The sequence below is a fragment of the Chiroxiphia lanceolata genome, chromosome 5 (assembly GCF_009829145.1).
Source record: "Chiroxiphia lanceolata isolate bChiLan1 chromosome 5, bChiLan1.pri, whole genome shotgun sequence".
NCBI lineage: Eukaryota > Metazoa > Chordata > Aves > Passeriformes > Pipridae > Chiroxiphia > Chiroxiphia lanceolata.
This window is the reverse complement of record NC_045641.1, coordinates 64,781,521-64,797,500: the sequence shown is the minus strand read 5'-3', so window position 1 is coordinate 64,797,500 and position 15,980 is coordinate 64,781,521. Positions and strand designations below refer to the sequence as shown.

General features: G+C 41.7%; 1 protein-coding gene across 1 annotated transcript in view; it reads left to right on the top strand.

The window, feature by feature from the left end:
- Positions 1-15,980, top strand: part of BCAT1 (branched chain amino acid transaminase 1) — a 61,536-nt gene that overhangs the window by 23,170 nt on the left and 22,386 nt on the right. The window contains exons 3-6 of the mRNA XM_032688785.1: positions 8,750-8,950; positions 12,283-12,393; positions 13,282-13,401; positions 15,792-15,955. Of these exons, the coding sequence (XP_032544676.1) occupies positions 8,750-8,950; positions 12,283-12,393; positions 13,282-13,401; positions 15,792-15,955 (596 nt within the window). The remainder of the gene's footprint in view (positions 1-8,749; positions 8,951-12,282; positions 12,394-13,281; positions 13,402-15,791; positions 15,956-15,980) is intronic.

Below are 15,980 nucleotides of genomic sequence, written 5' to 3'. Positions count from 1 at the left end.
TCTTTCTAAAAATGGAACATTGTGTTTATGCTACAATGCAGAAATACAGCGGTTGTGAGGCAAGGAGCAGCACAGCATCAGGAATTGCATCAACCAAGCTGTCAGATCTTTTGAGAAGAAGCAGTATATATTAATAGTGAATCATGTGAATAAGGTACTTAGTTAATGTATTCCATTAGTGAAGAATGGTCCTAGTCGGTTTTTTATGGAAATGTTTGCACATGAGTCTGTGAGAGGACTTTCTGCTATTACAGAATTGCAGTCTGTGTTTCCCCATAGGGAGTTGCTTCTTTCTTTCTAATCTAAAGCCCAGGTATATCTACATTGCAGACGTGAAATGCAGTTCCATGGCCAAAGAGGATTTTTATACAGCTGGCTCTACCAGTGAGCTGCAGCAGTGTGTTTTTCAGACCAGTGCAATGATTGCATTAAAGCCTGCTCATACTTTCTGATCACCCCACTTAGTTAATTGGAGTAGCTGTTAGCAAGCAGAAGTGGTTTAAAGGACTGAAATGTGATAATGTGTCTAGTTTTTCTTCCTATGTTTAACAGTCTTATCAGCATCTTGGTGATGCTAAATTTTATAGAGGTAATCGTATTTGAAATATTTTATACAGTTTTTGATAGATAACACATGACTGTTTTTCATATATCTGAAAATAATATTAACTGGAGTAGAGTAGATAACCTCATTGAAATCAAATAGATGCTTTCCTTAATATTTCCTTACTATGAGGTAGAAGGTTTCCTTAGGGTCTGTAGGAACCCCATTTTTGCATCTTTGTTAACTTTAAGAACATGTCTTCTGAAACGTGTAAGTGGAGAAAGACTAATGAGTAAGGGAGAAAAAAACCCCAAACCTAACAATTATAAATCCATATAATTTTCCTGAAGTAGTAGAAATGGGTGAGGCTATAAAGATTCAGGTAGTTTTGCCTCCCTTAGAATCCAAATTCCTACAAAGCTGGAGGAAGGGGTCTTGATTAACTTAAATGGGCTTTTGATCAAATCAGTGGGAAGTTGCATGGGCAGCATTTCAGCAACATATGGAAAAACTCCTAAAATTTAGTTAGCGCTATTGAAATAAATGATATTATGCATTATCTATGTGCTTGAGTGTTTTTTTTAGGACAAAATAAGTTTCTTCAGTGCTTTATAGTCTAGCCTTACTGTAGCTTTCCAACATCTTTATTTCCTTTCTGGTATGTTTTGGGAGCTTCAGACTGTGTTTTCAGCTGTGCTGCTGCCCTGGGTGCCCTTTTCATTCTCTAAGGCAAGAAGTTTATGTCAATTCCAGCCACTTATCTGTTGTCTTGTCAGAGCAGGTTTACTTCCCTGCCTACTGCTCTGGATCAAAGATTCCTGCATCAGAGTTGGGGCACCTGTCAGATCAGGGGAAAGGTTAAAGAAGCCAGCAGTATGCTGTGCTGCCCTTCTTTTCTTCCCAATGCTTGTAGAATGTAGCAGTATTTCATTCTTTGGTTTGACAAACATTTGATAAGTATCTGTTATGAATAGTTTAGGTTGGATGCCTTGCAGAGGATGGACTGGACAAAGTCCTTCCAGCCATGTTTTCTGTTGTTTCCATGACTGACTCGCAGCTGACGCAGAGCCTTGACTTACTTTTGCTTTGTCATTTGTTCTGTGGTTTGTTACCCAGTGTACAGTCAGTCTGATGCAATGATTCCAGGCCCCAGTCCAATTACATGTGCTAACATATTCTCAGATGAAGTCTCAGGGAAGCTTTACACTGAACAAATTCTGGGTATTTTCCCTGAGGTTGCAGAAGACCTTTTTTTTTTTTTATATTTTGTTTCTCTTGATTTTTTTTTTATAGTAGGAAAATTAGAGCTTTCTTCCTGTTCAAATCTTATTATATCTTGGCACACTTTCCATTTTCAAGCCTCAGGCTCTGCTGTAAATTTGAAATAGTATTGATGACAAAGGGATTATAGGATAAATTACATTAACATTAATTTTATAACTACAAGCTAGCAATAGATTTCTAAGGATTTATTTGACTCTTTTTTATTCTGTTCTGAGTTGATAGAACTCTTAGTGTTCTTATTATTTTTTATTATAGACTTAATTATTGGTATCAGAGCCATACAGGTGTAGCCCTATATGAAAAGTGATGGTCTCTGCCCCAGAAAACTAACAGTCTTTTCCAAAGAAAGAGGGATGGGAAAAGAAACAAACCACAGACCTTGGTTTACTCAAGGCCTGTAGGACATAAATATCCTCTTTTCTTACTGAAGTAAGTGCTGCTGTGCTGGCAGCTAGTGATTAGTGGATAGAGCTGAGAGATAGTAAGTCAGACAAACTAGACAAAAGTAACACCTGCTAGAAGAGGGTGCAGTTGGTTTCATCTACTGTAGCAATATTCAGCATTTTTGTTTCTAAGACAAGGTCTGGGAACAGGCAGAACAGGTGATTGCTTATTTTGTCCCAGTGGACAATACCAGTTGCCCTAACACCACACATAGTCTCCATAACCTTGTCCTACTTTCTAGTTGCTCAGCCTGGCTCTGCTCAGATGCCACTGATGGACGAGGTGCTGTGTCACCCCTGATTCCTCTCAAGAGTTTTGCACAAGCTATTTTTCGTGCAGTAGTAGTTATTAAGCATAATTCATGACATCAGGCTGCAGAAAACAGGTCCATGGGGTGGAAGGCTCTTCCTGGACCAATTTGCAATTCCCTGTGGTCTACTCATAGTACCTGTTCTAGAGAAGCAATTACATCCAACACAGAGTAGCTTGAATCCTTCTGTATGAGGCTGCTGGGCTGGAATATCTAATGGATGAGCTTCTCCAGCCAGATAAGATCACTGCCCAGGTCAGCAAAAAAATGGGTGCAATCCTCTGCCACCTGCAGCTGGACATCTGAGAAACAACACAGCTGAATTGGAGGAGAAAGTTGGTGTCTTGCTCATTGACTGCAAGGCCAAAAAGAAGCCTCCTTAAGAAAAAAGAGATTTTTGGCTTCCAAAGGTGAATCAACAAGCAACTTTGGTCAGCCTACTATCCACAACCTCCCAAAACTGGCAGCACTGCCTGGCCCTAGTGGGTCGCAGCTTCCCTGAGCCCGGGCTGTTGCCATGCTGTGGCAGCCAGGGCAGTGCCTGGATCAGGCATCCCAACTCAGCCAGAACAGGGAATGGAGTCCAGAGCAGGGGGCCCAAGGTGGCCCAGGTCTGGTGGCAGCCTCACTATCAGCCCGAGTGTGCTCCCACTGCTCCCCAGGACATGGTAGGATGTGCTCCCAGTGCCAGGGCGCTGGAGCCTGGCCCAGCCAGGGCACCCTGGGCAAGGTAAGAGAGTGTGGGGCAGATGGGGCTCAGATATGTGAACATCTCACCTGGGCAAAGCGCTGCTCTGGAGTGAAATCCAAAGCAGATTGAAAATCAGGGTCTGTTCAGTGTCCCATCATCGTTCCCACCACCAGTCTGCACAGGTCTGGTTCCTGCCCTGTCAGGCACTCAGACACAACTCACAGCAACCCCAGGCAACCCTCCAGCTGTGGGGAAGAGTGGCTGGAAAGCTGACTGATAGAAAAAGACCTGAGGGTGCTGGTCGACAGCAACTAAACGTGTGTGAACACCAGTGTGCCGAGAAGGCCGATGGCATCCTGGCTTGTGTCAGCAATAGTGTGGCCAGCTGGACTTGGGAAGTAATCATCCTTCTGTACTCAGCACTGGTGAGTTTGTGCCTTGAATCCTGCCTTGGGCCTCTCACTTCAAAAAAGACATTGATGTGCTGGAGTGTGTCCAGAGAAGAGCAACAGAGCTGGGGAAGGGTCTGGAGCAAAGTTCCCCATCACTGGTTCTCCTTGGCAGTGCAGACCTTTTCTCCTCAGCCTGTCATTTAGGAGGAGGCCAGGTAGAAGGTGCTCTGGAGCAAAAGTATCTGCTCCATCAGAAAGAATGGCTTCCTTGGATAGAGATACGTGTGCTGGGGAGGGCCCAGAAGCAATAATGAGGGTACCACAGCCATAAGGACTGAAAGGCGGGAAAGCACCTTGGTCCCTGGAGCCCTCCTCAAAACCATTCTATCCAGTCCCAGCCTCAATCCCTCCAGCTCCTCCCAGCTATGCTTTGTCACCTTTTCCCTTCACAGTAATTCCCCATGCTCTTTGTAATTTGTCTCCCTCTCCAAACTGGCTCCACTGCTGCAACCACATTTTGCTGTTCACAAGTGCAAGGGCAAAACGAGTTACTTGAATTTGTCCATGCTTCCCTGTTTGTTATTGCATCAGAAGGCCTGATCTTTCCTAGGATACGCTTACAAACTCAGCATAAGTAATAAAAAATAATTGCTGCAGTTGCTTTGTGATCTTGAATCAATCACCTTGACTGGAAGTCAGGGAGGTTGCTTCAGAATAGGTTACAGTCAGTCTCACTGAGTGGATGTTAATGTGTTGAGGATCTCTGCTAAAACTTGCTGCTATAGTGAGGTAATCTGTAAGCTATTTTGCAGCTGAGGCTGACAGGTCTGCTTTTACTCAAGTAAGTGAGAGAAATGCCTGGCCCAGCACAGTGGTTAGAAAAATTTAGGTATGTCAAATGAGTTACACCTGTTAGAGCTGCCCAGCCTACTGCTTGTGGTCTAGTATTTTTAGTGCAGTGAAAATAGCTACAGCCAAGGGTCATTTGAGAAAGCATTGACAAAACTTGGTGGAAAGAGTAGGACAAAACATGTGCTTGCCTTCTGTACCTACCTGAGACATTTGTCTGGGGTAAGAAAGGTAGGAATGGAGTAATGACAGTCACAGCTCTGGCCAGGGGCTGCTCTCAACTCCAGATCCACTTAAGGGTATTGCAAGTGCTGGGTAGAACAAGCCTTTAGCTGACAACTTGGCTAGAGGCATCGGGATGTCTTGTTGCAGCTTTGGTTAGAATTGACACTGGCCAGCACGTCACTTTTAATTCGACCCAGCTCATAATTGAAATGATCTGTTTTGATCAAATGATGAATTTTAGTTTCCAGAGGTCACATTATATCTTCTTTACTTGGGCTGGGTAAAGCTTCGCCCTGGAAGATGCTGCATTGGAAGTCAGCAGGCACTTTTCAGATGAGGGGCTTTTCAAAGAAAGTGTGTCTGTGTGAGCCTCTGGCTGTTTGTAGGTGTACCATGAAAGCCTTGAAAATCAACATTATCCAACTGGCTTCCCACCACTCCCTATATAAGCAGGGCAATCTAATTCTTCCTATTCCTTATCAGAGTGCCTTTGGCTGGGCCATAGGTACATACATCTTGTATGTGCTGCAACCTGGAGAGTTTGCAGGCCTGGAACTATGTCTTTGTCATTCTGCTTTAGGCAACAGGGGCCAAATAGCTGCTCCCAATAGACCATGTGCCTCATCCGCTTCTTTTTTACCTCCCTTACCCTTTTTGTTCTGCTTTAACTGGTTTTCCTTCCAGTTCAATGGTTTTTATGAGGCAGCAGCACCAGAAGGTGCTTGAGAACATGCTGGTAAACAAAGCAAGAAAAACATAAACCAGCTGAAACTTCCCCTGTGTGTTGGCAGTACAAACAGCAGAGATCTGGATGGGTGCTAATGCCAATCCCTAATGCATCCTTAACATGCTGCTTTCAGGGCTGGGGGAATGTTGGCAAAGGAAAAAAATAAATTGCTGTTTATAAAGGTCATAGGTAATACTAGGGGAGCATTGTGGTAATCTTTTAATGAGTGATATTAATGTAATAGGCACTGATACTTAATCAGTAGCCCTGGTATTAGTCATCTGGCCTTACTCTGCTCCCCTTGTGCAGGCTCTTTTGAGTGTTTGGTTTTCCTCCTGCTGGTGCTGCTTGACAAAGTGAAGCCAAAAGACTCTGTGAGCCAGGCAAAGTGTTGTGTAGGGAGCCTTATTACTCAGGGACCTAGAAGAGGTTGAGGGTGGTGGCAGTACTTTGTGCAGACCACACTGTGGGACAGAGTACTCCAAGGATGATCCTCCAACCTATCCTCCAAGCGCATCACCCTCCATGGAAAAAGAAACATTAAATGCATTGCAGCACTTGATGGTGTCTTGACATGAAAAGCATTGTGATTTTGAAAGCTTTAGGTGCTTTTGTACACTGTTAACTTGCACTGCTTGGTAAAAAGAAGGAGAAAAAAGACATTATAATGGGTAAGGGGAAAGAGCCTTAAGAAAGTAATGTCCAAAAAAATCTTAAGTGCAGCTTCTGAGAGCTTAAGAGGATTATAAAGATGAGAGGAAAACTGCCTTTTTGCCTGTTGAATGATAGTTGCCCTACTGGTCTGAGCAGTTTAACCTATATTTGAGGTGTTATACAGGGTGCTCCTGCTGTTGTTTGAAGGAATTGTTATGGGTGAAGTGCTGTACCTGACATGGTTAAATCAGGTGTTGGCACAATGGTTGAACAAAAGCAGGTTTCCCTAAATGATAAAGGAGGTAAGAAACAGTAGTTGGTCTCCTTGTTCAGTGTGCAGCTCCAGGAATCTCTGTGTTCTGGAAATCATTTGCTTCTTTTCTGAACAAGCATCATACCTCCTTCTCTACACTTTCTACCTTCAAGTGACTCAACCTGAAATCCAGTGAGTGATTTCTGCTTGTGACTGCAGAAAGTCCCCAGTCCTTGGGGCTGAGAACTAAGTAGTGTGGGCCACTGCTCTGAGCAGCCACGTGCAGCAGTGAGTGCTTGGCTGGCCTCTTGAACCCCACATCTCCAAATCTGGAGAAGTATCTTTGGTGGCAAAACTGGAGCCCAAATGCTCCCAAGTGAAAATGTTTCATCACTTGTGTCTGCAGCTTGCTGCTCCCTCCACGTGTGCTTGTGGGTCAGTAAGAATAGTGAGGTTAAAATCCTTCCCCATCCTCAAACAAAAGCTAATTGTTAACCCCGATGAGCTTAGCAAATGGTTTTAAAGTGCTGCCTTTCAACTAGATGTGCCTCCACCACTGAGGAAGTGGTAAACTGAGGCATAAAAGCAGGAATCAGCACACTGAAGGGAGTTCTAGGGCATGAGACTCCATGTGATAATTATGGCCCCCAGGCCAGCTTATTGTAAAGATAATTATCCCAGTGAAAGTGAACTGAGGTGAGGAGGAAGCCTGGACTCCAGGGAGAGCTGTTGATACCACTGGAAGAAGCTGTGATTGTGTGCAGAGAAAGCCCCACTGACATCTTGCATGAGCTTTTTCCTGAGCTGAGTCTTGCATTGTGGATAATGGCAAACACTCCTCTGTGGCTTTTATTTTGATCCATGTTCTTCTGTGATGTCTTTTTTACTAAAGCACGTGATAAGAGGTTGCCAGGTAAAATCAATTTTTATTTTCAGGACATCATTAGGTAGTGCTTTTCCCCTTGGAGCATTTACTGTCAGAAGAATAAAGGGAAGAGTTAAGAAGAGTAATTGTTGTTTCATCAGCTTATGTATTAGTTCAAAAAGGCTAATGCACTGTAATATCTAGACAAGCCCTATAATTGGAGAGAGTTTGAAACAGGCTTTTAGCTATTCATGTGCTCCTGCTCTAAGTTAATTTCACATCTAAGCCATTAAGCAAAGAAAAAAAACCCCAAACCCAAACCTAAATCAAAACAACCAATCAATAAAAAACAGGGTTTTGTGCATTAAAGACTTCTTGAAAATTAGGTTGTTTACAGAGGCAGGAGTGCATGTGTTCTTTTTCAAAAGCTTGGGACTGGTTTTGACTCATTTTGCAAAATGTGTGCTGGGTTTGAGAAAGCCAAGTCAGTGATATGTCTTGCAGAACTGCCTTTTTACTGCATTTGCAAATCATTTTAACAATAGTCTGAATTACTTATGTTCCAGTCTATTCTATATGCACCCAACATGAAAGAGCAAGCTTTCACTTGGGGGTCTGTAATAAGGGTCAGTGCTTTCTGAGTCATGTTAGGATGGAAAATAGAGCTCTGATTACGATTCTTTGAATTCTCCCTTGCCTCTGACCAGCACAGTTTAAATGCTCATATGGCCTAGAAAGAGAATGGAGAGGGTGGATCAAATCTGCCCACTCTGTAGCCCTGTCTAGTTGTTTAGCCCATACCTGTGTATGAAAGAGGATCCTGCCTTCCTTCCTTACCTGCTGTTCTTTAGGATGATTCACACCATAGAAGGCACCTTAAAGAAAATTAACTCTATCCCAGACAAAACCAGCACAAATCCCTGTGGGTACATCTCTGCAGCTAGTCGTGTCCCCCTACAATCCCTCATGCAGGGAAACATTCAACCTTTTTTTACTAATGGGATCTTTCTAGGAATGTAAGAATGTGAATGAACAAGTTGTGACACAGGTAATCTGCTGACTGCTGGCTCTGATCTCACTTTGGTTTTATATATTAATGGAAAGTTGGCATAACATCCCCTTAGTTGGGAGGGGGATTAATTTCTGGTGATCAGCTTATGTTCTGAGGTACAGCAACTGGGTGTTTCTGGAACTTGTACAGATGTGTTAACCTAAGTGACCAAGAGATTTTCATTTGATTTCTGGTTTTGCACCTTGTATTGCTTCCCCAACTTAACAGAGTTTCAAAATATGCTACTTCTTGTATAACAGCACTGTGTATATGTGTGTGTGCACAGTGTGAATACTTTGCCAGCTACTTTGAGGTTATCTGCCTGTAACCATTATGTCATTAAATGTCCCTACAGAGAAAATATCAAAGTTTGTCCATGTTCACTGATGCAGAATCATTTTTAATTCAGTCTGACTTAATTATTTTGATATGCTTCATTTTTGTCTCCATGTTCCTTCAGGCTTCCGACTTGATTATCACGCCAGCTACAACTTTCAAGGAAAAACCAGACCCCAGTGGTTTGGTATTTGGAACTGTGTTCACTGATAATATGCTGACAATTGAATGGTCCTTGGCTTCAGGATGGGAGAAACCCTATATTAAGCCACTGGAGAACCTTTCATTGCATCCAGCCTCCTCATCCTTGCATTATGCTATAGAAGTAAGTAGTGAATTGATTTGAAAACCATTATTTTGTTTTATTAGCTCTTGAAGCCACAGCTCTGTAACACAAGGACTATTTCTGCCTTAAGTTTATTAGTATTGAGTTATGCTTTGTTTTGTTCACTGATGTCCTTCCAGAATAATTGCATTATTTACAACTGGGTCATGTTTGTGTTAGTATAACTCAGAAGCAGCTCTGGCCTGTGGATTCTAGCTCACTTAACATTCTGACCTAGTGAAGATGAGTCCTTTCTTGTGTGGTGACAAATCCATTTGAGAAAGCATTCTGTTTTACTGACAGTGGATGGGTCCAGTTACCCTCTCTGATGTAACTTAATGCAGCGCTGGATAAGACCATGAGAAATTCCAAGAGCAGCTTTAGTTTGGGGACTGAACCTGCACCTTGTGAAAGTTATTTTAGGCTGGTTTAAAGGTTGATAGGTTGGATTGCAGGAAAGACTAGAGAGGTGCTTGTTTGAAACTCTGAACGAGTCTGGAGAGCTCAGAACTGGATCTGATGCATTCAGCACATGTGAGTGTATTTAAGCAGAGAGTGTGCAACAAGAAACTTTGGGAAGTGAAATGTTAAGTCGGAAGCCAGCGTGGTTAACAGTTTCCGTGCTTAGCTGCTTTCTGTCTAAAGCTGCCCTTTGTGTCTCCAGAGCAGCTTTGGCTGTACTCACACCTGTGTGGGAGCCTTGGTAGAGCACATATCCTGAAATGGAAACCCACTTCTCCTCCCACTTCTGGCTAGGTGGGAGTGTCTCCACTGAAGTGTGTGGAGTTGCTTGTGCTTCTTTCATTATTTCTTTTTTTTTTTTACTATTATTATTTTATTTTTTTATTTTAACTTCCAGTATAAGGGAAGGATCAAGCTTTTCCCTGCTTGTTGTCCCTGAGCTCCTACCTTCACTGATTTTTTTTGTGTTTACTGACTTTTTCTCCATCTAGTCACCAAACCTTCAAAGGTCCTGTGTAAATTTAAACAGGCCCCTGTGACTAAGGCTGCAGCTCTTGATCTGCCCAAGAAGTAAGAAACCACGCTGGAGTCCCAAATCTATATTTCACTCTTAGTACCATATTGCTTTAATGCTTGGCCTCTGGCCCAGTCTGAAATCATTGCTAATATGAATATGCTCTTATTTTTTTCCATTTTTTTTTTATTCTTTTATCCTTATTGCATCACGTTTCCTCTAGCCAAGAGGACAGACAGAGGAGAATCTGGTGTCATTGCTGTGGCTCAATGAATACACAGTGGGTATAATAAAAGTGATGAATTTGGCATTCCCTCCCCTTCCTCCTTGCCTTCCATGATGCAGTGTGATAATCTGGATCTGCTGAACTCCAGATCCAGCTCCTGTGATGTACAGATATCAGATAATACTGTTTTCACACCATCATAACAACCAACCATCAACCAACCACAACAATTGCTTTTATTCAAGTTAAGCATTTCTGGAACACATTACTATCTTCCCTTTTAATGAGTGAGAGGTTTTACCGAGCTCTGGAAGGTTAAAAGTATTTATTTTTGGAGAAAAATATTTAACATCTTGTGAAGGCTTTGTGTTTCAGTAATGATGTGATTCTTGCTTCTCTCAAACCATCGATCAGATCTTAGTAGTGGCATTCCTCCCTTTTCCCTCTCATTAAAAGTTCTGTGAATGTGTTTGGGAGAAGGGTGGGTGGGGTGGATAAAAGTGATAAGAAAGTAGCATTCCAAAAATGTGGCATTAGTTAGTAACTGGCCCGATAAAAATTGTATCCAAGTGTCATCCGTATCACCAGCTATGCCATCCTTTATTAAAGATACGATTTCTTTTCTTGTAGCTACAGTGTTTACCCTGGGAACAATTTCTTTTTCAAAACTGCCTGTAAAGCTTTTAATAAGGTTGGCATTACCGTAGGAATAAGTTAAATTTTGGAGGTAAGAAGTTCTGGGGTTTAATTCTGGTTCTGCTACTTAGTTGGCACGTAGCCTGAGGAAAATTGTCGGGATTCCTGCAACCCAGTTACAACCCAATTAAAATTTGTCATGTGGAAGGACCTAGCTCTGCCATGGGACTGCACGAAAGCTTTCTAAACACTATGTTTCACTGACCCTTGAGGGAAGATATTACAGAATTTAATAATAATGAATCCTGGAGTATTCTACTACATTACTTGTACACAAACACAGGGGGTTTTTTTCCAAATAAAAAAGCTGCATGTGTACACTTCCAGCCACATGGGATGTAGTTCCAGCCACTTGTTGTACAACAGTCAGAGGAGGAGAAGCCTGAGGAGACTGACAGCAGTTAAATTCATGGAACTTCAACTGAAATTCACATATAAAGAAATGCTTTAGAAAATAAATTCTAAAAGTCTGAAGTCTTATCTATAAGCATAAGTGGCCTTTTAATACTTAATCTAAATAATACCTGTATGTATATATTAGTGTGAGCTTATATCATACATGAGGGTTTTGTCTATAAGTATAACCAGAAATTATCGATCTGTAAAAATAACTATGGGTATTTACTTATCTGAAAATAACTATGGGTATTTTGTGGGCATATGGCTTTAGCTGTGATTGGGAGATGCTGTAGGGCATTCTGCTGGGAGGGCACTGATTGTATAGGGGTTTCTGGTAAAATGGTGGTCAACACCAGTCATGTGGATTCTGCAGTCAGATAGGATAATTATGTTGAATTTACATTTCCTGTAAAGTATATAAAGAAAACATTTTCATGCATTTTTCCTCTAGTGTAAGGCTGATGCATCCATCTTTCATGCAGGCTAAGCCCCCTTCCACAGCCTGGGGATATATGGGGAAATAAGTGACTAAGATCCTGCTACAACTACAGCAAGAACTTTTAACAGAATTCTCTTAATTACCTTATCTTACACTTCCCACCAAAAATGTGTTTTGGACAGAGACCTAAAAATTATTAACATAAAATTCCCCTTTGTGTAAGGGAGAATTCTTCTTTGGCTCAGTCGTAGGTATCAGTCAGGATGTAAGGGAGTTAAGTCAAACACATGTTACAAATTTTAATTGCTGTAACCAAACTACGGGGAAAAAAAAAAAAGGTATTATCATTAAGTTCCCTGACAGAGAAAGACACACCTGAATTATAGAAAGGTCATCTTCATAATACAGACTTCATAATCCTATCTCACATGATTGTATTGCCAGGATTCACTAGTTAGCATTTAGGTTTGAGTACTGTGAGCAGGACAAGTTCTTTTATTTTCAAAGGGTGTTCTCTGCGTTTGCACAGATCCCTGGGGGATGACACGTCTCAGTCATTATTTGGTTTCTTTTCTCCCCTTTTTTTGGCTTGGTAGCTGTTTGAAGGAATGAAGGCTTACCGAGGAGTGGATGGCAAAATCCGCCTGTTCCGGCCAACTCTCAACATGGACAGGATGGCACGGTCAGCAAGGAGGACAACTCTGCCAGTACGTAGCCGAGGCATCTTGCTCTCCATAAGTCAGAGCATATTTCCATTTTCAGAGTGCAAACCTCTGAAACTTTTCAGTAGTGTACTATTTATCAAACGCTCTATCTCTTCCATAGCCCAGTTAAACTTTGTTAACAAATCTTATTCAGTGAAAGAAACTGTTTGACACCCTTTTTAAAAAAAATCAGAACGATGTTTTGCTTTCTTTGTTGTTTCCCTGCTGTTTCAGATGTACAGTCTGTTTCTGATGAATGGTGCAGGTATTTGCATGCAGACAGCTGATTACTCTGTTCTGGTGTTAATGTTTTCCTTTTCTTCTTTCCACTCCAGTTAAGTGATTGAGTTTGACTGCCTTCATTTTTGATCATGCCAGCAACTTAATACTGCTTTTAGCAGTTGTATCTTGGCCAGTGAATGTCCTCCTCGGCTTATTAGCTGTAAGATCTTGGGAACTTTATAACAAACTGGGAGACTTGCTGGCCCTCTGGGGTTGTAACCCAAAACACTCTTCGGCAGAAGAGGTGGTGCCGGAGCTTGCTGCACACCAAAGTGAAGGTGTTGGCTGCACAGAGGCTTCTGTCCATGTGCTTTGGAGGCAAGAAGGGTCATTGGCTCCTTTTTAGTATCCCAGGATGATACTTTGGACCAGAGGAGGACATGCAGGGTACTGTACAAAAATGCACAATGGCCAAGACCATGGTATCTTTAATTCTGTAAAGAATGAACTAAAGCAAGATGATGTATGTAGGTCCTATGAACCTCTATGGGCTGTCACTGTTACATGAATTGATGAAGTGTTCCTTACAGCATCTGGATATGTAAAGGCCATAGAATGTTCTGGCTATATTTCTCCATTTGCTTTTCTCCATTTGCTTTTCCTTCCCAGTCTTTTGACCAGAATGAGCTGTTAGAGTGCATCCTGAAGCTTGTGGAAGTGGAAAAGGAGTGGGTCCCATACTCAACTGCTGCCAGCCTGTACATCCGTCCTACCTTAATTGGAACTGAGGTGTGAAACACTTTCTTCCCCCTCTTAACCTTTGTGTATTTAGGTATGAGACAAAAGCCTCCATCCATAAAGGGAAGCATGCAGCAGTGAGTAGATGACAGGATTACAGTTCCGGAGCAGATCGGTTTTGTGTTTTTACTTTTGAGTTCCTCACCTGTAGCGCTACTGCACAAATTTAGCGTTGACCACACTGCCACTTAGTGGGCACATTGGTTCAGAGCACAGAAAGTAAACTTGGATGAACTCCTCAGCATGGGAACAGAAGAATTTACATTAACTTAGGGTTTGCACTGAAAGGATAGTTATTTGTGGTATGCTAATGTTTGCCTTTAAAAATCTAATAATCTGAAGAAAGCATGAGGGAACAGAAATTTGCTGTGTGCATTTTGTGAATTAAACCCATACCTCCATCCTGACCTTAGTGAGGTGATTTCAGAAGATTCTACCCAGTAAATTAAGATGGCTCTTCTGAGAGACACTTTTAACAGAACTGAGAACAAATTCTCATGTCAATTTGTTAGTGAACCCAGACAAACCTGGCCTTATAAGAGCTCCTTTGCTATATGGTATTACTGTGTACTCTCTGAGTTTCACATGGGTGTAAGTCAAGCCTATTGTGTTGATAAAGGGAATTAGAAAGAGAGTTTATTTTAATGAAAACTTTGAGGGTGTCTGTTTGGTTTTGTTTTTGGTTTTTTTTTTTTTAAGCAGTAGCAAGAGAGAAACTTATCATGGTAGAGTGTAGGACAAGGCAGCTGAAGAACGTGGGGTTCCAAACTAGGCAGGTTACTCTTTAGCAACATCCACAACTGTAAGTAGTTACCACACATTGCACGTTTCACGTGTGTTCTAGGATTCCATTAATTTAATGCTTGTGAATTAGTTGCAGATTTTCAGATGGAAGAACCTCCACACAGTGACTGTAAAGCACTGATATTAAACATTGAATTTCTCCCCCTTTTCTTGGAAATTCTTTTGCTGCTGGGCTTTGTTTCAGGTTAGCCAACACATCTGACCTTTCCACTATGTCATATGTTGTTTCCAGATTTCATGTCTTACTAAGCTTTTATGAGTCAACACAATTCGAAACCAGGCAGCACAATTTTTGTAAAAGTCAGGAAAAGTATGGAGATCGTGTAAAAGTCAGGAAAAGTATGGAGATCGTGTAAAAGTCAGGAAAAGTATGGAGATCGTGTAAAAGTCAGGAAAAGTATGGAGATCGTGTAAAAGTCAGGAAAAGTATGGAGATCGTGTAAAAGTCAGGAAAAGTATTGAGTTAATCAGTTAATCTTGTTAGAAGTCTTTCTGAAGGAGTAAGGTAGACAGAAATCAAAACAACCCTTTCAGTACCTGGGGAAGGCTTATTTGAATTTTCCAGTCATTCCAGTATTACAGTATTATTTTCCCTTCTACCTCCCAGTTTAGCTTCACGTGCTTTGTTTAGCTTTGGTCCTAAAGATTTAAGTTTAGTAACTTTTTCTCAGTGGAAACCAAGGATGAGCTTGTTCTTTATACAAAACTGATTTCTGTGAGTGGAGAAAAAATAGTAACCCATTCAGTTGTACAGAAGATCCCAAGAATCATGGGCAACCAGCTCTATGTAGCCCTGCTTGAGCAGGAGGGTTGGACAAAATTACCTCCAGAGGTGCCTTCCAACGTAATAATTTTGTGATTCTGTTGTCAGTCCCAAGCTTTACAGAATCATGAAGGTAAGCAGTCTCCTACCAGAGGCTTCAGACTTTATCCAGTACCAAACTTCACCTCCACCTTCAAGTACTGATGGTGATGACCTGCAGTATAAGAAGCCCCCCAGAGAGAAGGGGGGAAAAAAAAATCTGATACATTCCATGTTATTTCCTGTGCTGTTGCGTGAACTATTTCTAGCAGGCAAATAATTTTAGTTGTCACACAGTCACTCACAATGCCAGCACTCGACTCTACCAATGCCAGTTCTAAGTGGCACTGGCTAATTCTCCTCACTAATGCAGCTGACAGTGTTTTCTCCACTGTTGTTATTGCTAGCAGTGGTTCTTGCCACTCCTCCCCCTAGAAGGCTTTGAAGGCTTCTGCTATGATTAATTCATGTAATTATATAGTACCTTGTTAAGCTAAATTCTGAATTCTCAAAAGGTTGGAACTCTTTGAGAAGATTAGAGTAATATACAGGTAAATGGAATGCTCTAAGTGAATGGTGACAGTCTATAAAATTAGGGTTGTTATGTTGCTTGGATGGGGGGAAGTTACATAAATATTTTCTCTTCATTGCAGCACTTTGCATTGTCCTTATAAAAGCTCTCATGCTGCAGTTCCACTGAAAGCAGTGTTTCAAAAGCACCCGATGTTTGAAGTATGCCACTGACTTTTGATTTGTTTACATCCCTTATTTTCAGCCTTCCCTTGGAGTGAAGAAGCCGACTAAAGCCCTCCTGTATGTCATACTGAGCCCTGTAGGCCCTTACTTTGCAAGTGGAAGCTTCAATCCAATATCCTTATGGGCGGATCCAAAATACGTAAGAGCCTGGAAAGGAGGAACAGGGGACTGCAAAATGGGAGGGTAAGAAAACATTGTTCTGCATTTC